The sequence below is a fragment of the Tyto alba genome, unplaced genomic scaffold (assembly GCF_018691265.1).
Source record: "Tyto alba isolate M040663 unplaced genomic scaffold, T.alba_DEE_v4.0 Super-Scaffold_48, whole genome shotgun sequence".
Lineage (NCBI taxonomy): Eukaryota > Metazoa > Chordata > Aves > Strigiformes > Tytonidae > Tyto > Tyto alba.
The window spans coordinates 23,914,011-23,938,502 of NW_024881324.1; the positions used below are offsets into that span (position 1 = coordinate 23,914,011).

At 42.9% G+C, this 24,492-nt stretch overlaps 1 protein-coding gene across 2 annotated transcripts in view; it reads left to right on the top strand.

The window, feature by feature from the left end:
• The window catches only part of MYO10 (myosin X), a 169,515-nt gene that overhangs the window by 109,163 nt on the left and 35,860 nt on the right, over positions 1–24,492 (top strand). For both annotated transcript variants that reach the window (XM_042806731.1, XM_042806732.1), the window contains one exon: positions 2,135–2,215. In XM_042806731.1, coding sequence (XP_042662665.1) covers positions 2,135–2,215 — 81 coding nt within the window. The remainder of the gene's footprint in view (positions 1–2,134; positions 2,216–24,492) is intronic.

The following is a 24,492-nucleotide window of genomic DNA, read 5'->3' on the forward strand; positions in this document are numbered from 1 at the left end:
TCTTATCTAAAGCTGCAGTAACTGACCATTAACCACCTGGGATGCTTTACAAGAGGTTGACCTTCACATCATGCCATCTCCCAGAAATTAGGTTGGGTGTTTTTCCCATGTTTTAAAGCCTTCCGGGGATTAGTCCATCTCATTTCAACTGAAGATAAGAGCTCCACCTTCACAGTTTTATTCTCATGATAGGTTGGTTAACTCTTCTTTTCATTTGACAGCCTGCCTAATGTGGGCCTGGAGGTACCTACAGAGTAGCTGGGGTTAGATACCATCTGTTTCAGCCTGTTGCTTAAAGCAAGGCAAACTTCAGGGTAGCTCGTAACTGTTAGCTCGTGACAGTGACTTAGAGGCGTGCAGGACTGTGCAGAATCTGGCTGCAGATGAATGTGAAAATAGGTTAAATCATTTTTATTTAGACTGACCAACTTTCCCACTCTGTGTAAGTAGTAGCCTGTGTTGAGAGAATTGGCTTAGTTGTCCATAGATGTAATGTCCACAGAGGTTTAATACAGATGAAGCCTTTACTTTTTGAGGCTGTAAATATTTTTCTTTACACAAAAATACTTGTCTTTGTATCTTCTCTCTGTTTAATATTTACTGCCCCTGACTCCTGGTCCGTAGGCTGGCAAAGGCAAACAAACCAAGAGCTATCATTTATGTTCCCAGTGAGTTCAACATTTGTTCCCTTTGCGCTGTACCACCACCTGTGCACAGCCACAACTCTGCCTGTTGCCTTTTTCACATCATGTTTAATCATCAAAAAAGCCCTTGGTTTGCAGGTTAAAGCAAGAATTTGTAGTAACAGACTGTCATTGGCAGTTTCTCTCCAAAGCATATGGTAGGACACACAGTATTGCTCCTTTAAAAAGTGAGTTTTCTGTCTCCTTGGCAGCCTGCTCTGTGTTCGCTCTGCTGTCTGGCACGCAGTGCTGCTCTGAGAGGTGAAACATTATCATTATTAGCTTCTGGGCTCTTCAGAGCCTGGGCTCCCCTCCTATGCCATCATTTCTATCTCTGCAAAGTAAATGCGAGATTTCAGTTCAATAAGCTTTATCATACTTAATGACACAGAATGAGGCAAGCTGGAATAAGATATAGAATGACGGCTCAGGTGGGAAAGGGGTGGATGTGTAATTAAAATAATAATCATAAAAGGGCTTGAGAGATTTTTGTGATTTTTATCTCCAGGCTGAGGTTCAGACAACTGATAGATAGTCTAATGTGTATTGGGTCGTTCAGAGTTCTAAAGTTAGGGAAAAAAACATGTTTTCTTCTGTGTTTCTTTTTTTAGCTGAAGTTTATAATCTCTCTTTTGGTTGTTAAATGCAATTAGTTGCCACATGAAATAAATGTGAAACTGTCTGCTTAATGCTGTTAGCATTGTCCTTTTCTAAGATGTGTTTTCTTTACCACTCTGTCCTTTTACTCAATTTTTGTCAGTTTCAGGAGGGGGACGTTTTAAAATCTAGTACTGATAAAACAATGTCTACTGTATTCTAAAGTAACTATTTTTTTTCAGATATTTGTAATATTATTTTCTACCCTCTTGTTGACTTATATTTATTATCAGAGTGTCCTTTTAGTAAGAGAGGTTGAGACTGCACAGGAGAAAGGAGCTCCCTGTGCACAAAATGCTGCTGATGGCAAGGGAAATGGAAAATGAGCGGGTATGGTGTAGCTGAAATTAAAGGAGGAAATTTGGTTTGGTGGGCATTTCAGTTTTGCCTTAGACCCCTTATCCTTCCTTTTGACTTTCTTGCATTTATCAGTTTTGGAATGTTGATCCTAAGTCTTAAGCAGCATTCAAAAGACCCTTGAAACAGCAACTTTCCAATTTGGTGTTTCCTTATGAACAGCTTTACTTCATATCAATCCGTGTATCTTTTTTGCTGTAAAGCAGTGACGATAGCTTTCATCAGAAGGGCCGGTGGAAGAAACGAACACGCATGTATTGATCCTGTATGTTCACAAGCAACAACTTACATGCTACATGTAATTTCTGGTGTACACCACTAGGTGTTGCAGTTAGATATCGTCTGCAATGCTAAGCTGCAAGAAGTTTTGCCTAGGTGTGTTGCTTGCACAAAAAGTCGGCTGGTGAAGTGCTGTCTTCTTTCTATTTGTGTTTTAGGAATCACTTCATTCTTTAATGGCGACACTGAGTTCTTCAAATCCTTTCTTTGTTCGGTGCATCAAACCCAACGTGCAGAAGGTAAGATTTAAAATTTCACCTTTTCTATACATCTCAGGCTGAATATTTTGCTGCCTCTCTGGTTATTAACTGCTGTGGGAAGCAGAGGCTCTGCAAGGTAAAGGCACTGGGAAAGGCTTTTGATTATTTTTTTTTTTTTTTTGCTCACAACTCTGATAAATGACTGGATCTAAGGAGAGTTATAAAAGGAAAGTAGAAGGCTGCACTGCACATTTGACAACTCTTGAGAGAGCTTTTTAGGGAGAAAATGGCAAAACAGCAAGGTTTCTTTTAAATCACTAGAGGCAGTGAATGGTGGTGCATATAGTAAAACTAGTGTGAATGACTGACTGTCATTAGACTCATAGTCTTTCAATTTATGTGTAATTCTGAGTGTCTTCAGCCCGGTTGTTTTGTTCTGTTACAGAATTACGTTTTTAAAACAGACTTGGAAGCTAAGGCTTACTGTATCAATTTGTCTTTTGAGTCACAGATAATGAAAGACAATGTCAAGACTTACTTAGGTATGCTGGAGGGCTCTCTGGAAATTAATCAGTAATGGTATAATTGTTGAAGTTAATATTGTTGGCCTGGTTCTGGTGTTCTGGGGTTTTGTGCATCTGTTTTTGGCTTTACGGACCGTTATTCAGGTGTGGTCTGCTTATGTCAAAAATGCGACACAGGCAGAGATGCTAACAAATCTAGCTTATGGTTTTCACATTACAACTTAGAAATAGGTGGCTTTGCTATAAATCTAGTTTTACATGTTACGTTTTTTTGGGGTGTCTGGTTAATCAGGACACGCACATCAAGCCTGGCAGACTTCATTGCAGGTTTTTGAGTTATCTGGGTGGCCCATCCTCGGCTTTACATGTTTTCAGTAGCCCACTGTTAACTCCACTTTTACACTGTTCCTCGTGGTGTATCAAATAACATGCAGATTATGGACACCTCAGCAAAAGGGAACAGCCTGGAAGTGAACAAGACCTACTTTCTGCATCCTGAAGTGTTTAGTGCTCTGGGATGTGCAGCCACCAGGTAGCCAAGTCCACGTGCCTTGGCCAGCAGCTGGGGCCTGTGAGCCTATGTGTGCAGCAAAGCCCCTGATCACTGAGGGAGGGAAGTTTTGAGAATCTTGTTTTCTTCCATGTTCCCGTTTCTGCCTGGAAACCCCATGTCCCTTATAAAGCCCATCTGCTGCCACTGGGGTGTAGGAAGAATTCCAGTAACTCACATGTTTTCCTTATTTGTCCTTTTGCATCCAAGTAAGGCTCATCACCACAGTGCCAAAGTCACAAGGATTTGCTGTGGTTGATGCCAGAACCAGGCACTTGTTGCACTTCCATAGCAAAGCAAACAATGAGTTCCTGCTCCCACGTTCTTTTGTTGCTCTACCAGTCTTTTTCCACTAGAATGCTCCATCCCTGACAAATTTGGCATATGCTCCTGTATCTGCACATATATTTTACTATCATTAAAACAAAGTTCTCACAGAATTAGCAGCTGTGAGAATTAGCAGAAAGAGCTTGAGACAGCCGCAGTCTCAGGAAACCACATCTAATTGCAGGAGTACATGCAGGAACAGATTAGGAAATTCCTGTGGACAAACCCTTCCACAGTACCTATAAAATGTCACTGAAATCTTTCACAAAAAAAAAAAAAAAAAAAAAAAAAAAAAAAAAAAAAAAAAAAGTTTGTCCTTGTTTTCCATTTGCTTTAATTTGATTACAAATTTAACTTGATTCAATAGTTTTACCAAGTAAGAAGTTCTATTTGAACAACAGGAGTAGAGAAAAGGGTCACACAGTTTACCTGTTGTCCTTGATGGAAAATGAGAAGGAAAGCCATATGTAATACTTGTCGATGGCATTCTTTGCTCAGGAAAAATGTTCTCAAAATGCATTTTCGGGATTCACTTTTTTAAGTTTTGTCCAGTGTGCACTGCTCTTTGTCCCCCCCTGTGTCTCACAGACACAGTGATCTTTAGTGCCAAGCTTGTGCCATTGTTGGTGTTGCTCCTTCTGCACCGGTGCGGGTGGAAAAGCAGGTACGTGAATGGCATTTGGCTCCTCTGTAGCTCCACTGGATTCTGCGGGTGCACATCATGTTAAACATTTTGTAGTTTATCCTGTCATACAACTTGTTGCTTCTTTTCAGTTAGCACAGGAAAATAACGTGAGTCAATTTGCATAGCTCTGGAACCAGCACAGCTCAGATACGTGTTAACTGTGCAGGAGCTCCCAGGGATTACAGCATACGTGACTCACCGAGGGTTGGTTAGAAACATAACTGCCTGAAACATTCAGACCAGCCACTGAAACAGAGAAACTGGGATTGAAAGAAAGTGAAAACCTTCACTGAGCATTTTCCTCTCTGTTTTCTGTCCAGGGTTTTTACTCTGCAGTGGTGGTGGTATGGAATGACGTCACACTTCAAAAAGGACTTGAGCAGTGTTTGCCAAATAACAAATGATGTGAAAGGAAGGGGCGTTTTTATTGCTTTTTTGACATATGCAGCGTTAAAGGAGAGCTGAACCCGAGACCCTTGGCAAGGGGAGAGCTGAAGTTGTGTTATCAGGAGCAAAGCCTCTCAAGCTACTGCTTGGTGTTTGGGTTGGGTACGAATAGGTGGCACACCTATTGGTGAGCATCCCCTGTAACTCAGGAGGGGAGGAGCTAGTGGTGCTCAAGAGCCGTTCTACTCTAGGTGTGCCTTTGAATTCTGTAGGTGAATGAGGTTGAGCAGATGGAAGACAAATTCAAGCCTTTGAAAAGCAGAACATGTGGCAGACAGTACTTCCTCTGCTCTTCTAGACATTAAAGTGTATTCATGTTGGATAAGAGATGTGGTAATTTACAGTAATTATTTGATTTTTTTAATTGATCAAAAGTTTAATTTTTAAATATATTACGGTGGCAAGCAAAACCAATTCAGCCTATGCAGTAAACCACTGAACATTTACATATCAAAGCGGGATCTACATTCATTAGTCCAGTTTCCTAAAGGGAGCGCACAGAGTACATGACCTTTTGTCACAAGACATTTCAGTGAGCAGGCCTCAGACAGAAGAACAGAGGACCCATTAATCTTTGGGAGACCCCCAAACAATCAGTGTATCTGTTTTCACAGTTACCATTCTGTTCTGAACGAGCCATAACGTGGAAACTTTTCAACTTGGTATGCTCAATGAGTATTTTCAGCTAATGAATTATCTTTCTCCTCAACGCCCCATATCTTCAGTGCAGCTTGCAAAACTACGTGTCATTCCATCCTTTTGAACTTTGACACATCTTTCTCTGTTTCTTGGTCTCATGTTTCTTTTCCCACTTCCTGTCTATTTGATAATGATTCTTCCCTGTTCCCTTGACTTTTCTGGTCTCCATCTATTCTTTTTTGTCCACCTTAAATTAAAAATAAACAAACAACAGCAACACAAAACTGAAAAAAAAAAAAAAAAAAAACAAAACAAACAAACAAACCCAAAACCCACAACTATCTTTTTAAAACAAGCTACAGCCATTGCTACAGCCATCAGCTGAATGTTTCTTCCGGCTTGCTTCTATTAATAAAGTTGTTAAGCCTTGGTGCTGCTCAGGAGACAGTTCAGGATAAATTTAAGATCTGAACTTCCTATGCAAGCTGTTTCAGAGGCAGAAGTTTTCCTGTTGGCTGGAAAGAGCCAGTCTCAGGCAGATTGGCCCAAGCGCTTTCTCAAATTCCCTTCTCCATTTAGGATTTTTCTTCAGAAAATATATTGGCATAGTCATAGGGAGTGGCATAATATTGTCATAATTCCTGTGAGTTCCCACCTTCAGTATCTGCCTTATCTATGCTGGTCTCTTAAAACCTTGATTATTACATCTTGCTTCTGTAGTTCCCTGTTCTTGAGGCTTCAACAGGTTCAGACACAACCGTTCCTTGATGCATGTAGATAGGGACATCCGCGTCTCTTTGGTTACAGATCTAAGTCCAGTTTGGTCCTGATAGGCTGAATCCTGGCTGCATTAGAGTTGGCATGAAATAATTGATGTAGGCAAGAATTTAATTTTTTTTTTTTTAGGAAACCTGTGTTGGTGTGTGCCACCTGAACAGGATTGCAGGGTTTCACCTCCTTGTGTCCTCGTTTATTGTCTGTCTCATTCCTCTGCTGTAGGGATGGTCTTGTTACTGGCAAGATAAAAGCCACCTTCTCTGAAGCTTGTGAGCTCTGAAGGGGCAGTTTTGTTTCTCTGCAGCCTTTTTATATTATTTTTTTTAATCTTAAAATTTAATTAGGATAAGGTAAAGAAATGAGACAAAATTAAACCTGTATTGCAAACCTACTGCAGGGTAGGGGTTACGGGGAGCAACAGAAAAAGTGAAACTAGTAATAACTTTGAAATTCAAAGGAAGACTGGTAGAAAAAGGTCTGTAATAAATTCTGTGAGGCTTACTACTCCTTAGGAGTCCTATCATGCTCCATATTCATTCTGTGAAAATTGCTATCAAGGTAGTAACGTTGCTAACATTGCTTCTGGGGACAAAGCCATTTAAAGGGATCAAGGTATGGCTATTGGCACCTGTAATGTACTTTGAGGCACAGGTCATTAATAGCCATGAGACACCCTGGAAGAGCAAGCAGTATGTCCCCTAATATGAAATAAGATGCAAACCTATTTTGCTTGGCGTCTGAATTAAACTTGTGCTCTTAAAATAGCTCTGAATGATTACAAACTTAAGTATAGCATGATACTAACCTAAGCACCAGTTGGAAGTACAGCTCAGGAATGCAGTACAAAGGAACAGTGAGAGAACAGCTTGGCCCCATCTGTGAGGATGACTGTGCAGGGTGTGGAGCAGGTACAAGTTCAGTGAACGCAGTACGTGGACTGGCTGTCAAGCTAGAATTGCAATATTGTCATATTGAGACTCGACTCTATGAATTATTGACTTTGCCTTGTAGAGAGATTTTTTTTTTTGCAGAAATACAGATAAGGACAGTGCAAGTCTAACGCTGCTGAATTGAGAAAAGCACTGACATAAAACCTTGAAAGATGCAGGGAGATGCTGAGCTTCAGGGATATTTAGGCATTGGATAAAACATTTCTTTTAAAAGTCTTTATTTTAAAAAATTGTCCTTAATAAAGTGGTCCAGCTTCAAACTTCTGTGCTCATTCTACTGCAGTAGTATACCTAGCATGTGCTTTACACACCAACCTCAGTCAATCACCAGACTCTGGGTCTCCTTACAGGGAGTAGATGCCTTCCTGTGTTTTTTAAGATGCTGAGCCCAGCAGTTAAAAGCTAAGAAGTGTTAGGCTCTAAATGGAGGTGTGTCTATGGCTTACTCAGTTGCAGGGCCCTGGGGTAGCCCTCCTGCAGCAAAGCTGCAGTGTTCTCTTGTACTAGGAGCTAGCAGATCACAGGGTAAATTTGACGTGCTATACATACAAAAAAGGGAATAGAAAGCCTGATCCTCAAATTACTAGCTACTCTGTCATATGTTGAAAGTAAAGGGAATAGATTATATGGCACTGGTACAGCTGCTGGGTGGGTGCAGTGCTATCTGTAGAAAGTTACAGTCTACTAGTATTCATTTACAGCTGTGTAAGCAGCTCATCTATTAGAGATCCTTATTGCCTATTTAAAAAACCTCTCTTTAATCTCAGTTGTTCTCCATAAATACGTGCTTTAAGAAGGCTTTCTGTCCGTCAGTCGCTGCTGTCATTGCTTCTGGAGGAAGCAGAGCCACAGGCTCTGGGCACAGATTGGGCTTGCTGGGGCAGCGTGGGTCAGGCTCAGGGAGCTGCTGTTCAGGCTCATCCTTTGGGAGGGGAGCAACCATTGCCCCAGAACACAGCATGCTGGCCTGATCTTGCAGGCCAACAAGTGCACAGGGCCAATATTTATCCTTAGCCTTTTAACTAGTTCATAAGGCTCGACTGTTTGTAATAAGGAAGGCGCAGTCAGAATGTGTGGCACTGTGCCCGGTCAGCGCCGCTTAATTCAGCTACCCGGATCTTGTCGCCTTGGGTTTTGCAGAATTACATAGCTTCAAATCAGGCTTTGTGGAGTATGTCCCAGCCCCATCTTTTTCTGGCACATCACTTGAGTAATTAGGTCAGGCACTAGAAGGCTCCTTAGGTAAAAGTGATAAGGAGAGTGGGTGTGAAGAGAGCAATCCCTCCTGCTTGCAGAATGCCGGCGGTAGCATTACGTGCGAGTGTGAATCCCTGGCTGAAAGAACAAGATGATTCCTGCGAGGAGTTTCGTGCTGCATGGGCAGTGCCTGTCTTCTGTGTTGCCTCCGAAAGAGCGCTCCTATCGCTCCTGCGGGGCCGCGTGTCGGTTGTGCTGCCCGCCAGCCACGGGGTTGTCCCTTTGTCCCCATCTCAGAGCGTCGCTGCTTGCTGGGCCGAAGTAGGTCATTCCGCTCTCCGGGCAATCACCCAGGCAGGCATGTCCTCCTTCTTCATCAAGGTTTGTTGTTTTCTAAGCAGGGATGACTAGGCATCCCTTTGCCAAGTATATAAGGGTTTGCTTTTCAGTGACTGTGCTTTAAGGAGTTTAGAATGGAGACGTTTAAGGTGAGGTGGGGTACTGCTGGGGACAGAGCAGACGCTGTGCTGTAAAGGTTGCATCAAACTTCAGGCAGTGCTGGCAAACAGATTTTTGCACGTTTTGCAGCGCATACGTGCACGGTTGCCAAGTTTCCCAGGAAGACCATTTGGTAGGACTCTGGCCACAAGGGATAGGAGTAATTTTGGAATCTCGGTAACTGTGGCGGTGTGCTCTTGCGGGCCGGGTGGGGGGGCGCACGGGGAGCAAACGCTGCTTCAGGAGGGACTTGGGAGGAGGTGGCCTGAATGACAAAGTGCCAGAACAATTCTGGGGAAAAATAAAATGCCTAGGAGTGGGGTATTTTTAAAGTGCAACACTTGCTGTGCAGTTCAGTGTGTAATATTTAGAAGAAGAATTTTGATTGCTGCAGTAATTGATCTGTCAGTGGCAAAGGGTCTTACTGCTTCCAGCTGACTTCAGGCACTTCACTATTTCTGCATTTTGTGCCACCTGATGGATTTTTTCCTTCATATGTGATTGTCTGACACGGATGGGCATTTGTGGAACTGCAACTACTGAACCCACGTCTGAAGTATTTACTTTTTGTAAATACCAAGCAAAAAAATTTGCTTTTCTTCCATCTTGTGCACTCTACCAAGTATTTGAATTGCAAGCATTGTCATGCAAATGTATGTGCAGAAGTGTGTACTTCATCAAGCTTTGGAAGTTTTCTTTTTTAACTACAACAAAAAAAATCCCCCCACATCTCTAGATGGCAATTTGCATTCAAATTCTGTTTGCTGTGTTCTCATGGTAACTACACCGAGGGAATATGCACAGTCCATGATAAATAGACATCCTTAGAGCTCCAAAGGCATTGCTGGGGTACAGAGTATTGTTCTCTAGCAAAAACTTTAATGTTTGTAACTCCCTTGCTAAAGTGTGTCTTAGGGCATTCTGTGCATTTTATCTCTTAAGGTTTAGGAATTTGTTGGCTGTGAAATATATTTACATTCTTGATGCTTATAAGGTGAGATTAGCCCTTGTGTCCTGTTAGTCAGGAATATCTACAGCAATTGCTGTAGAGCCAGCCCTCGCTAGGCTTGACTTCCTTTGAGTAGCAGCAGGAATGAATTAAGCAAGTACAGCCAAAGATATCACATGAAAGACTTGAAATACCAGTGAGCTGAAGAAAGCCCTGTTCTCTGTGTGTGTGTGTGTGTGTGTGCAGAGCTGCAACTGCTAAAGATTCAGTTTTTCACAATGGGCGAACGCTGAAGGGTGAAAAAGCCTTAAAAGGTAAGGGGTTTAATTAATGCAGGTTTTTTAATAATTTTAATCTTGCATACTTGGAGCTGCAGTGGACTTGTAGAAAAAGAAAAGAAAGTGCCTGGATTTTGGCTGAGCAAGCTGTACTGGAGATGTTTCTGGGCTTGTATTTTCTTTTAGAGAGGGCAAATGCATGCAGACTCAAGTTTATGAAAAAAAAACAGCTAAATTTACTGGTCTAATCATATTTTCGAACGCCAGGAGAGCTTTGCTGCCAAGCAGTCTGCTTTAATAAATCACACTCTGTTTGAGAGTTAAAGGGGTGATTGTTCACAGAGCAGAGAAAAAGTCAGCAGAAGTAGAGCTGTGTGTGGAGAGCGGGGAAGACCTGTGTTGTAGTGATGGGCTGCTTTCTGGAGAAGGATGTTTTCTGTTGTTCAGCAGTCTACGGTGTAGATTCAGGAAAAGCACCTATGTAAAGTTTAGGACTGTAGTAGTCCTGCAATTTACTGAGGCATAAGGCATTGCTGTAGTTTTGCTTTGATTACATGATAAGAAAGGGACACTGGGGATGAGTGTTTTCGGGGGTGGGGGGAGTCCAGCAAGATACCTGCAGTGCCCAGAAGTCTAAATTAATTTTGTAGTTTTACTGGAGAAACTTGATGGGGCACATTTCAGACAGTATTTTTTTTTTTTTTGCCATAGAAATACAGGAAATGGAATATGCCTGAAAAGAATAAAAAAAAAAAATAATTGCAGTAGTAGTGGAAAGGATACTATAACATCAGTATATTTTGACTTTGCTTGCTGTGCCAACTCCCCCCCCACCCCTGATGAAATAAACCCCCCAACCCAGTCGATAAAATAGCTCTGTTCCTCACTGCTGATTGCCTTTGCTTCTGGGATCTGCATTTTGTTCCTTGCTTTCCCACTTAAAGAGCTTGCCTCTGCAAACTTTTGAATTCAGCCACAGGGTAGAAAATTAGGATAAAATTGCTTGAGAGAACCTGTTATGAAGGGAATGGGTTTGATCCTGCATCACTGAAGTCTATGGGAGTTTTTATTCTGGTCTCAAGAAGAGCAACCCTAGATTTGCCTTGCAAATATAGCTGGAGGAGATATGATCTGATAAAGTGCCTGTGGAAAGGGGGTTCTCATAACCTGTAGTTGTTCTTCTCTCACTGGTGTTAAGATGTGTCCTTTTAAACCCTAAGTGGTAACAGTGGTGCTAGGTCAAAACGTAGGCATTTTTGTTGTGCGGAACATCAATTATATGTATTCAGTATTTCTTTTGCTAAAACGGCTTAGTTTCAAAAAAATATAAGACTTGTTTTGTTTATCATTTGTTGGCTTATTCAGAAAAATATATTTACAACCTGTAACATAAATGGAAGCATAACAGCAATGATTTTTTTCAATACAGCTAGATTATTGTTATAAATTATCTGAAAGTTATAGTACTGTCCCAGGTATTCACAGATCTTTGTCAGAGCTAGCCTCAGAACACAAAATCCATGTCAAGAGCAGAAGGTAAGGTTGTTTAAGAGTAGACTTGGATCAGTTGCTAAACTTTTTTTCTCTTCACCTGTATCTATCTGTTTATGTGTGTATATATATAAATATATATATGTGGCTTTTCTTAGTTTAGTCACAGGATGAAGCAAAGAAACAAAGACTTAATGGGGGAAAACCTCACTGTGATTAATTTGTAAGGACAAAGTACACTTCGGAACATCTGCTGTCATCTTGTAAGATGAAACTTTAAACACAAAACATTTGCTGAAAGCGTATCAAAGCATCTTATCTTTGTTATCTAACTTACACTCAGAATTTACGTTTTCTGGCGGTTTTAGGTAGTATATAATCCTAAGAAACAAGGCAGATTGATTCCTAACACTGTCATTATTTCACTGTTAGAGTTACAGAAGCGAGGGTATGGTTCCAGTTGTATGAAGTGGAATGGAGTAGCCATAAAGTCCGTGTTTCAGGACACCAGCCGAGTTGTAGCTGTGTGACGGCAGTCAGCCTAAACCATGGGAAGATTTTGGCTGACGCACGATGAGGTTTGAGGTTGCTGTTGCTGGTTTGTCTCCTTCACGTTCCTGGCGTGCGTTCCCTGTTCGGGTGGCAGGGAGCTGGGCGGCTGGTGCCACTCACGGGAGCTTTGCTGGGGAGGTGGTAGCACCACAACTCCTCAGGGGTTCTGTGGACAGTATTAGTTTTGTTTTTCAGTCCCAAGCGCAGGGAAGGTAAACATACACTCTGTTCAGGTCTGCGAAGTTGCTCAAGCCTGTGAAGTTGCTGGTGAGCCAAGAAGCCCATTGCACCAGGTAAATCATTTGGGACACTGGGTTTTGGCTTCTGCCTTGGATTGTCCTACATGCCTGTGAGCATTGCACAATGTTTAGTGTAGAAAAGGCAAGTTTGTCACCCAACTCATGGTGCTGTGTTACATTTCCACCATTTACATGATGGGATCTATCATGGTATTTTTGAAGCTTACTCTCTGGAGACTGAGAAATCTTAAACATTAAGTATGTGGTAAGTAGGGGCTTTTGGGTATCTCAGGACTTTTAACAATCAAGCAGAGATAAGGTACATGAGTTCAGAGAACACATCCACTTTCAGATAGCCAGATAAATGCCAAATCCTCTGTGATGCTGGCTTTCTCAAATGAACGGCTGCCCCAGATTCAGCATGAAAAGGAGGAGTATGTCTGTCTGCAGCTTGCCAGCCACCATATGTGCATATTTAGCCAAAAAGAAACAGTGTCCAGCCTCATTAAGTAAGTAGTCTTTCAAAGGGAGAAATGATGATTTTTGTTAAAAGTGGTTTAGCACTTAAATTAGCTTCATGGAAGTTTTTAATACAGGCAGACAATTCACGTAGCAAAGTCGCATTTAGGAAAGCTGATTCTATCTTCAGTGTCTCCTTCTGACTCAAACATTAAGGGTTATGTTCTGTTGTATAGTTAAGCCAACCTAGAAATTTCTCAGGGGAGAAATGGCTGTTCATCCATCCAAAATTGCCATTTCCCTGTGACCACCGGCATGCACAACCCAACGCGTCTCAAATCAGCCACGTTCTTAAAGGGCCTGTACATCTCATTGGCCTCAACGAGCTCTAAGCACACATCAGAATGCTTTGCTTGAGTTATTACTGGTTTTATGCTTTGGGTGTGCTGGCCAGCACTTAACAGAGTACCTGGAGCCACGATGCCTCTTGTCACACAGCTCTGAAGAGGAGTGAGGCGTACGTGCAGCTGTGTACCCAGCCTAAAGTTGCAAGAGGCTTGTGCAGAGGAGGAGGGAAGACTTGTTCTATCCGTTGCTCCAGTGGCACAGAGCCCATGCTGCTGGCCAGTCCCAGGAGAACATAGTGCTGGTATAGCACCAGTGAAAGCACACCTAACCAATCATGGAGTCTTAACGGTGTGTCTTCACCGCAATCAGAAAATGTGGAGGAGTGATAGAAAAAAATCCACTTCTGGGGCAGGTAGAGCCTTATTATTATTATTTAAATGTGACGCTGCAGATTGTAAAACCGTAAGTAAGGGCAGAACTTTTCTCCACAGGATCACCTTAAAAATGGATAGACTCAACCGTGTGTTTCACGTAACTAAGAGAAGATGGAACTTGACTTAGAGAAACAAAGGGCCATTGACCAGCATCCCTGCCTGTAAATTCTACAGGCGTTGTGGAGAAGAACAGTGGCATCTCAATTAAATCACTCAGAAGGTGGTTGAATGTTAAATTAGTTAGGTCCTGATGTAATTTTACCATCTGTTATAATTCATTCTTTCTCTCTCTCTTATATGTGTGTGTGTAGTTAGATCAGTTAATAATTTGATAACCATATTGGTGTTAAGAGGGATTAATTGCCATCCATTTTGGGTAAATCTGCACCATGCTAATAAAGCAGAGTTAATTTACTCTGTAGTTAACTCTTATTTCACACATCTATAGGAACTGAAACAAAGAAGTAGTTTGTGCAATTTTTTTGTGAGGGAAAAATCTGTGATGACTCATTGCAACTGTTAATAGTTGTCAGTATATAATCTATAGCAATGAGTTGACAATGGTTTTTTGCTCTACCAAATGCTATTAGCAGCAGTGCTTGCAGGAAGCACAGGAGTTACCTGCTGTTCTAGCCCAGATGATGTCGGTTCACCTGTGACTCTAACGTGGCATCTGTGGCAGCACAGATAGCTGTGATCTGCAGAGCTCCTCCATCTCGTGTTTATATAATATATGAAGAAATCAGTGAAGGTGCTTTTTTGTTTGGTTTTGGATGGAAATTTCAGAAATATCAGAAATACCTAGTTTGATTTTGATGTGGTTCTCAGAAGCATCAAAGAACTTCAGTAGGAGACGTTCCAACTCTTAATGAGGGGATGGGACAGGACTATTGTGTTATAACAAAGCAGGCCAAGGATAACATAGTTGTTGCCTTTTTCTGTAAAATGAATGTACATGAGAACAGACAACTACCTTCATTTTCTCTACCTTCCCCACAAACACACACACACACACACACACACGTTTCACTAGTCTTGATACCCCCTTGTCTAGTTGGTCGCAGATCTGCAAGGCAAGCCCTGAATTTATAGAATCACAGAATGGTTTGGGTTGGAAGGGACCTTAAAGATCATCTAGTTCTAACCCCCTGCCCCAGGCAGGGCCCCCTTCCCCCAGCCCAGGGGGCTCCCAGCCCCGTCCAACCTGGCCTTGAACCCTTCCAGGGAGGGGGCACCCACAGCTGCTCTGGGCACCCTGGGCCAGCGCCTCACCCCCCGCACAGGGAACAATTTCTCCCTTAGATCTATTCCAAATCTGCCCTCTTTCAGTTTAAAGCCATTAATCCCTTGTCCTATCCCTACACTCCCTGAGTCCCTCCCCACCATTCCTGTCCCCCCTTTAAGCCCTGGGAGGCCGCTGAAAGGTCTCCCCAGAGCCTTCTCTTCTCCAGGCTGAAAACCTCCAACTCTCTCAGCCTGTAAAAATGTGTAGGGATACAAGACCAGCAGCTTGAAGGACCAAATTCTAAGAAAAATGTGGAAGTTGGTCTGATGTGATCTGAGACATGCTGAGATATAAGATGTAGGAGTAATTAACGTACTGATTACATGGGATTGAGCTGGGTCATGTATCTGGGCCATCATGCAACTCTTCCTGTCAGCCAGGTAGATGTCATTGCTGATCACGGGGATCCCCATCACTTCCTGCAAACTTGAATTTCCGCTCTCTAGACTTGAAAAGCACCTCAGCTGCAGTGTGACAGGTTTCCTCATCCTTTCAAAACCTAAAGCAGCTCTCCGAACCACCCGTTGCAAGTCTGCTGCAGCACAGCTCTTGGGCAGCCCGCCGGTGCCCTGGGCTCCCCCAGGTTGAAGCGAGCCCCCAGTAACGATGGAAGGACCATGCGCAGCCCAACGGGGCATTTTTGGTGCAGAGGGGCCCGCGAGCCAGGCAGCAGGGGTGCTCGGGGGGGGCTGGGTCGCAGCACCCTTGCAGGCAGCAGCCCTGCCATGAATGGAGCCCTGTGCCTGCGCCGGGGTGGGAATAATCTACCCTTTCAGTGCTGCCCGACCTCCGGTGTCCTAGCAACCCAAAGCTGCTCGGCTGAATATTTTGTGGCGTTCCTCATTTACACATATCAGATATTGGCTGTGATTTAATCCTGGCTCATTTCCCGTTACGGCTTTCAGACAAAAGGTTCGATACAGGAAGGAGAGGAGAAAGGGCTCCTTAGGAGATAATTTTATAAAACCATATATTTTTTTTTTTTTTTTTCAGTTTAGGACTTGCGCTGGAACGTTTCCTTGCTTGAGAAAGCACCAAGCAGCAAGTCTGCGCGTTACGTCAGCCTTGTGCTTTGTAGGCATCTTTTATGGGCTGCTGAGGGAATGAACCGTGTGCAGGGGCAAAATGCATTGGAGAGGAAACTGCTTGTAACCTCAGTATTGAAAAAGGGGTGCCATCGAGTGCTAACTTTTTAACATTACTTGAATCTGATTTTGACTTTTAGCTAGGAAGTTGCTGGCCCTCATGGACATACAATAAACACATATGCTCCACACTTACATCAGTTAAAGACAACTCAAACTTTTTTATTCTTTTTGACCTCCTAGTTTGAAGAGGTGTGATTCATAATTGTTGCAGGGCTTTTCCCATTTTTAACAATTAGAGCTGATAAAGCAGAGTCTTTTATTATTTCGTGGTGAACACGTGAAGGCTTTGTAATGACTTAATCTAAGCTAGTCCATAGTGCTGTAGCCTGTGCCTTCATAGACAGTCAGCCACCGTGAAATCTCAGCCAAACTTCCCTTGCTGGACCGTCAAATACTTGCACAAGCAATGAACTTCCATCCTGCCAAGGCGAAGTTTGCATGTGGGAAGCGTGGTTCTGGATTGCACCGTGCACTGCGGGCCAGTAGCTGTGTGTCCTGTACCTCTCTGGTTCAGAGTCAGTCTTTGTGAGTCCCAGTACCAAAGGTTACAGAAGTCAGCACTAAGCTTCTTCAGATAAATAAAAGAAGGATTTTTTTCCACAACTGGAGTGCTGAAAGGGGACTAGTTACATCTTTTAGTCTAACCTGCTGCGTGGCAAACTGTAAGGAAACCATTAATGCCTGCTGGAAAGAGGAGGACGTCCTGTGTTTTCTTTGAAGTGTCTGGTGGCTTTAGCCAGTCACGCCACCATGGGTAAGCTCTTCCAACGAATATACTCAGGGAGAAAAAGGTGTGCCTTCTGGTTTGGGTATGTTTTGCTTTGATTTTCATGTTTTTTATGTCTTTAGCTGCTGTATAGTAGAAATTGTTGGATATATGCTCTTGGTATAGCTACTCAGATTACTGGCAAAGCCTCTCAGCTTTCTCATCGATGAGCTCCTCAAGGCTCTTATTGAAGTCCTTTACTGCTTTTTTTTCAGTCAGATCTTTATTCTTCTGGCTCTTACCTAAATGGTTTCTGGTGTAGCAGTCTCCTTTATTGTGCTCCAGGATTGGACACAACAGTCCAGTAGCAGTCACATAGCTGAGGAACACAGGTTAGCCCACAAATCACTAAACTGACTTCTGAAATATCAGGGAATTTTCAGTGTTTTCTTTAAAGCAATGCCTCAAAATAAAGGAGTCTCAAGACATAAATAGCATTCAGGCATGCTGTCCTAAAGGAACAGGGTGTGACCAGGTCTAGAGAAGCAGCAGGTGGGTGCCCAGGACAGAAGCAGAGAATAAAGTGAGATTTGGATTTGGAGTCCTCTTGCGCTCTACAAGTTGACGTCTTGTCCCCCTGTGGAGTGCGGTGTTAGCTCCCTCCACCTGTGCATCATGAGCTCTTCTGGTTCTTCCACCTCCTCCTTTCTATTTGCCTGCAGCAGAGATATGCCTGTATCCTCTCTCCCACCATATGGAGCTGCAGTCTGAAAAAAGATTGCTCAGTTTCGTGTCACCAGGGAAAGCAAGGAAGGTTGTGATAATGTGAATCAAAGTTATCTGCAATACTATTTCAGGATGTACTGCTGAAGTGATACTGTGTTAGCATTTCAGTGAGAACTAGCTACATAGAGGGCTTCACATCCTCAAGTGTGAGATTACTTGTAGTAACACTACACGAGGTATTAGAAGTACACAGGATTAGGTTCTTAAATGCATTGTTATAAGAAAAGGTTTTGCAGCTCTGCCAGGCTTTGGCCATGCAAGATGAAATTAATCTTAAACACGTTCTCTCAAGTATTTTCATCCTAATATTCTATCCTCTGATGAAACTTCATATCCTTCAGGAATAAATGCTTGATACTAAACACTATTATCTGAAGAAATCATGTTAGAGAAACCATCCTAAACCATGATTTACTGGTTTTAAGTATAGAAATGAATATATATGCCTGGCCTGCCAATAAACTGTCAAATAACAAAAGAACTTGTAAGGTGTGGATGAAAAGTCTGACATAGAAGAGTGAAAGTACAGTGGAAAGATGGGGGGGGGGGGGGGGGAAGGAAAAAGAAAACTAAGAATGGGGTCTCGGTTTGTGTGACTTATTTGATGTCATTGTTGATGTAGAGGGTCAGGGTTTCATCCTCTGAGATTGGTCTGTATGATGCAGCTTCAGCAGACACGGAGCCACGTGTGCAGTTGTCTTCTTGACTGTTGTAATGAACAGCGGTGGTGTTGGTGTTGGCTGTCTTGACATGGGGTTGGTAAGTAAGGACAGCTGTCCTTGCAATTAGTACCTCACAGCATGTTTCTTCACGGTATGTCTGGGGCTATCAGGCAGCCTGATTGATTTTCTTCCGGAGAAGCCTGCTGACCAGTCACAGTCTGGGGAGAATGAGGCCAGATTGGGGTTTAGTCTGCGGGGACGGGAGGCTTTAGTGAGGATGACCCCAGATGAAATAAATGGCAACAGATTATTCACAGGTGGAGAAGGAGAGTCCATGAAAAGTTGCAGCTGGGGTCTGTGCTGTGGGTTGCACCTCCTGTCAGTGTGCTGAAACCCTGCTAGAGCGGCCTCAAACCTTAAATCCCTCTTTTCCCAAATGCTCGGAATTGTCTGTCTCACACGGATAGTCCTGCAGTTGCTGTTCTGGGACAAACAGCCTGAGACTTGCTGTGCATTTCAATGGACTCCCTGAATAATGTATTCAAGCAACAAGGGCTCACTTCAGCTGAAAATGTAGGCAATCACATGGATAGCTCTAAACACGCACTTAGAAAACTTAAATATCTCCAGTGTTCAAGCCTGTGCCTTTAACAATCCATTCCTATTCCATCAAGTTTTAACCAGTGTGTAAGAAATAGCAATCATTGTGAGGAGGTAGCATTCCTCTGGTCTTATATGAGGGAGGTAGACAAATACTGTCTTCCTTTAGAAGAAATTCTGTATACCTTTAGGAAGGAAGATTCACAAAAATGTGGTTGTGTGTTGACTCAGGGGTAGCATTTAGTCCATACAAACCAAAAAAGAAGATTACTCTGAAATGCAAGAGTCCAGTGACAGTGACTAATTAGAAGTAGATTCAATAGCTCCAGGATTATGAGTTTATTGATCGTTGTTAATGAAAGCATGAAATCACAGCAAGCCGGTCAGAATCATTTGAGCATCTTTTCTCCAACACTGAAGCTAGTTCCAGCTCTTACCTTTGTTATATATAGACAAGCAGGACCTGAAATATGACTACAACATCTCTGTAGATGGATCTAACTCATCAGTGTCTTGACCTAGTTGAAACCTTTAAACGCTAGTGCAAATGGTCAGTGTGGTAATGTACTCCTTCATAGCTCTTAAATGGTCTGCTGTCTTAAAAATATCCTTGAGATGCCTATGGTTGTAAAGTAAGCTGGGTGACAGGCTGAATAAAAAACATTTTCACATTAGTTTATTGAGTCTCCTCCTTTGACTGTTTTGGTACAGTAGAACTCTACAATTAAAGTGTTTGTTCTATACAGTATTATTTTTAGCATGTGGCACGAGAGTGGCTAATTCTGAAGTCTATCCCTTATCTGAAATGCTATGGGCTGGAAGATGAGTCACACAGGTCAGATGCAGTAGTTGGAGTTGAAGAGAAGAGCAGCTGATCGCTTGCTGTTGGTAAATGCTGTACTTTCATGTTCAGACCTGTAGAGATCGTATAAAAGAGCCAGCATATCATTACTGAGTTTGCACTGAAATCCGGCTTGGAGTTTGCAGCAGAATTTTTGGAGGCACGAGTGTCATGACAGTATACCGATGCTCTTTTTCTAGGAAGTTACCGCCAGCAGAGTTAGCAATTTTTTAAGGCTCTTTATGGGGTTTTGGGGTGGGTGTGTGGATAGAGGCCAGGAGAACTTTGGACATGCAAAACACTTACTGTTATTTCAGGTTTATCCAAATATTCCTTGACTTGCCAGTACCATACAGTAGAAATATCAAATAAACTCTTTAGCTTTGGCAGGTTCTTTGTTTTTATTCTCCTGTACCCTTATGATATTTGTCTGTGGACGCAAATACTCGACAGCAGTAAGGGAATGTCTTCAAAAGCAAAGCAGGCATCAAACTTGTCTATATTTTGACCTGAACCTGTTCCGGTTACAGCTAGCTGCGTGCTGGAGAAGACTGTAGAGGGTTTATTTTCTTGACATACATATTCTCTTAAGTCAGTGGGACCTGATGCTCCAGGTCTTTGGGTAGGATGCACACAGGTTTTAATGCTCCTTGTGCTGGAGGCGCAGCAATTCTGAGGTTGAAACTGTTGAATAAGCCCCTGCCATCAAAGTTTATGGTGCAAGAGACTGAAGAAATGATGGCTAGAAGAACAGGGGGTGAAATGGTTTGTTGGAGGTAGGAGGATAACCAACACGGCACTGCAGCTGAAGTCTCTGGCTTTGACGGGGAGGTTGCCCTAGCCCGGCCTGTCCTGGCTTTACAGTGCATTTTCATCCTGCAGGTACAGGCGTTTCCCTTTCACTTCTTTCAGGTCACTGGCTCGAATCCTCAGCACAAGTAGAGGCTGCTGAGCAGTATGTATGGATGAGAATCGCTGAGAGGTTCATGACTTAAAAAAAAAAAGCAAACAATGGGTACGCAGAAATTTTCATATCAGTTCAGCTAGATTATACCCTAGAAGTTAGTTTATTCACACTTTTCAAATTTGTCTGGGGGGAAAGCCTGGCATTGCTTTTGACTCATGGAGCCGGTGACTGAGATCAGGCGGCCATGGGGACTGATCAGAAAGATCTAGCTTAATAAGTCCCCCTATTTCTGAAGAAATATCAGTAGACATTTGGATGTAAAAACAAGTTCAAAATACACTGTAAAGCAGGGGAAGACTGACCTCTCTTTAATTTCTGATGTTTTTTTCCAGAGTAAAATTGCCAAGACTTCATTTTAGGAGTAAAAGAGCAGATTTAAAAAAAAAACTAAGACATTGAGAAAAGTTACTAGTTTTTAAATGAAAAATTACTTTCTCACATCCTCTTACTTGTTTTTCATCTTTTCTTTCTTTGTACCTGTCCTTCCCAAAACACTTTCCTAAGCCAGGAAGATCAACACTTTTAAGACACAGTAGCAAAGCTGACATAGTCCTACTGAAGTTCTTACAGAGAAGACTAGGAACAAGGGACTGGGGTTTTTTTTCTTTCTGCTTTTTTTTTGCCCCCAGTCTCTCGGTGAAGCTCCTCCTGCCTACATAAAATCCATGAGGCTGCTGTAATCTGTCGCTATTGTGCCTGTACTCTTCTGAAGAAGTCAGTACTTCAGGGAGAAAAAAGGATTTCCATAGGGGGAAGTCAGGGATCTTCTCTGTTTGCATGGAGCAAATGATGTGCAGAACAAAAAAATGTTTTGTACACTGTGAGTGTTATTCAAATGCTTGGGGTCTCCACTAAGGCTGCTGTCCAGGGAAAAGGGATGCTGGGTTTTTTGAGCCTCAGACTATAAGGAACTATTTTATCATGAAAATTATGCATAGCTGTTAGGTGTCTGTCCTAATGGCTGCTTCTAATTGTGATTTCAGGCAGAAGCTTTGCCCTTTAGGAGGCTCACAACACATCAGAGCAAACATTTAACAGCTTAAGGAGCCAGAGTCTCGCCAGGTCACATTAAAGCCTTGGCTTCAGTGCTGTCTGGTGCAAATTCAGTGGAGACTTCTGGATTCAGGAAATAATAAATTACAAGTTGTGCTATGAAGGAGTACACCACAAAAAAAAAAAAACGCCTTTATCAAGTAGAACAGACCTGACTTGTAGCTATTAATTTCACGTTGTTATTGCTCAGCGCCCTAACGTGTCTGTGACCCATGTTGAGTCTAGCTGTTGTCTGGCAATTGTGTGTGTTGGAGTAGTTTAGTGCTGCCATTCCTTGATAAAAGTGTAGTATCTATTGAAAATTGAGTTAATTGAAGTTGATTGTATCTCTAGGACAATTTTTGAAGCTATCAGTTGACCTCCTTTTCTGTTGCCTTCTCTTCTAGAAATCTGATCTTACTTTACAGGAGTCTTAGCAATTAATTCAAATTTTTACTTTGGAAGACATACTGTTTTAAAATCAGTTATGGTTCTGTTGTCAATCTCAAATTTTCCTACACAATTTCCTCCCGAGCGTTCATTTGTGAAACAAGTCCGGTTTTTACAGCAACACTGGTAAAAATTTAGCAGACCCCAGAGATGAGTCCTGTCCTGTGTTACTTTGATATAAATCTGAAAGTTAGCTTGCTTGCCACAGGAAGCCTGAAGGAGCACCAGTAAAGATACAAGACAGTATCAGCTGCATAGGTAACCGTTTGCATGGAGATTTTGTACTCCTGCGAGTTTAATTCCTTAGTGCTGCACTGAGCGTCATTCAAGGGAAGATGGTCATCATTCTCTGTCTTCGAAGTGTCTGCAGTTTAATGGTGGGGTATATACAGTACTTGCACTCCGGCTCAATAAATGCACGTGCAATTGGTTTTTTTTAAGTATGAGGAGTCCCACTGACTCTACATTATGCTTAAGGTTATCCCTGCCTGCAATAGCTTATACGGTTGAGGCTGAAATCCTCTTCATCCACAGAGCAAAACTACCTAAGTGCAGTGCATCACCGAGTTTTAAGGTGGATATGCTGGATGCTGTGGTGTTCTGCACAGGGCTGCTTTTGTTACTACTTCTGGTTGTTTTTGTTAGACATGGGAAACCCTGGATGCATTTCAGTGATCAGGGTTTCGTCCCTCTCTTACTGGCTGCAGCTCTCCGTGTTGCTGAGGACTGAAGAGTTGCTATGATGGCTCAGTGAAAAACCTCCAAGTGATGGGAGGGGGGCATAGCTTCTGGTACTACATACTGAAAAGCGTAAGAGATGAGTCTGGCACATCTATTGCCACCACCTCCGAGTTTACTCAAAGCAGCCAGACTTGATGCAGATGTAATTCCAGGGCAGGATTTGACCCTCCAACTTAATAACCTCGTGTGTCTGTGAGTAATTAAAAATAACTAGTAAAATGAAGGAGTAGGCTTATGTAATTAAAATTGTGATGGTCTCGACGTTGCCCTACTTTGATACCATGTTAGCATCTCTTGTAATGTTTCATGCTTTTCTTTAAAAATGCAGGTATCTGAAGCTAGGTGACTGTGTGACAATCCTGGCTTCTGGTGACGGAGCAGGGCTGTTTCTAGCTTCTGTAGTTGCAAGAAAAAATTCATGAAAATGTTGCTTTTTCTTCTGCCACTCAACAGGGATGAAAAGAGAAAGCATTTTTTAAAAAGTGACACGATCTTTCAAACCAGCTGTGTGGCTGACTTTTGCCTTTCTAAGTGCCTGGGGGTGGCAATAAAAGGATTAGGTGGTGCAGCAGCCATGGGGCTCTCAACGCAGAAGGTGCTCCCTTGCAGAGGCAGAGGCTGCCTCGTGAGAGAGAAATCTGTCAGGTCACCAAAATTTTGCCTGGCTTTGGCGTATCCCCTTTTCCCACCCATTCATCTGTCACCCCACCTCAACACGCTGAAGATGCTGGTTTGTTTGCAAGCCTTGTGCAAAGCACCACCCTTCGGGCGGATGAGTATGGGCGGGGTTAAAGGGCCAAAAGCGGGTGTAGCGCTAAAGTAAAAAAGATATATTGGCCTGTGTCTGCTGGTGGCATGCATCAGCCTTGGGTTACGCGAGGCAAAAAGTGAGTGTGTTTTCCCATGGGATTTGTGTGTGCGTCTGTGTTCCTTCCCTCCCTTCCCTGTCAGGCAGCATCAGCAGAGGCGGGCGGGCAGTGTGTGCGCAGGCGCTGGCAGGGCGGCTTTGCAAGGCCGGTTCCCCAACACACCTGTCTGCCGTAGGGTGGTCACGTATGGAAAACACTATTGGCAATGCCAGTTATGACAGTATTATTGATACCTTTATTGTAAGCGTTCATACTGTCTCTTCACTAAAACACAAAGATTTTGCTTGCGGTGTATCTTACGGGTGGCGGCAAAATTCCGATGAAACAGATTGTTGAGAAAGAGAAATTTGTTGGCGTTATTTGCAGAGGCATTTTTCCCCTCTGGAACACACATTTTTTTTTTTTTATACATGTGGGTATGGTAATAAAATGTTAAATCACATAACGGCCAGGGTGGTGCAGAGCTGATGCTGCTCCTGAGTCTCCCTGGGATGCGGAGACAAAAGCAGCTGGTGGTGGTGGCTGATTTTGGCCGTGGCCGGGCCAGGTCCTGCTGGCACGCAGTGCTAACTACCCCAGGCAGGGCAGGGCTCACCGTGGTGACCAGCCACTTTTTAAAACACAAATTGTTTTCATTTTTGCTCACTGCTATTGACTGTGGAGGAAGGGCCAGGCTGTGGTATTTTTCCATGTGTGTTTTTTGCCCCTGTGCCAAGGGGAAGGGGTTGGGAAGTCTTTGAACAGTTGGAACAGAGCGCGCTGGGGGAGTGTTTGCCGCGCTGCTCTGCGGCTGCTGCATCCACAGAGGAGTCTCCCACCTCTGCTCCAGGAAAGAAATTCATGAAAGGAAGAATAGCAACATTTTGGTTTAAGCATTTTGTCTTA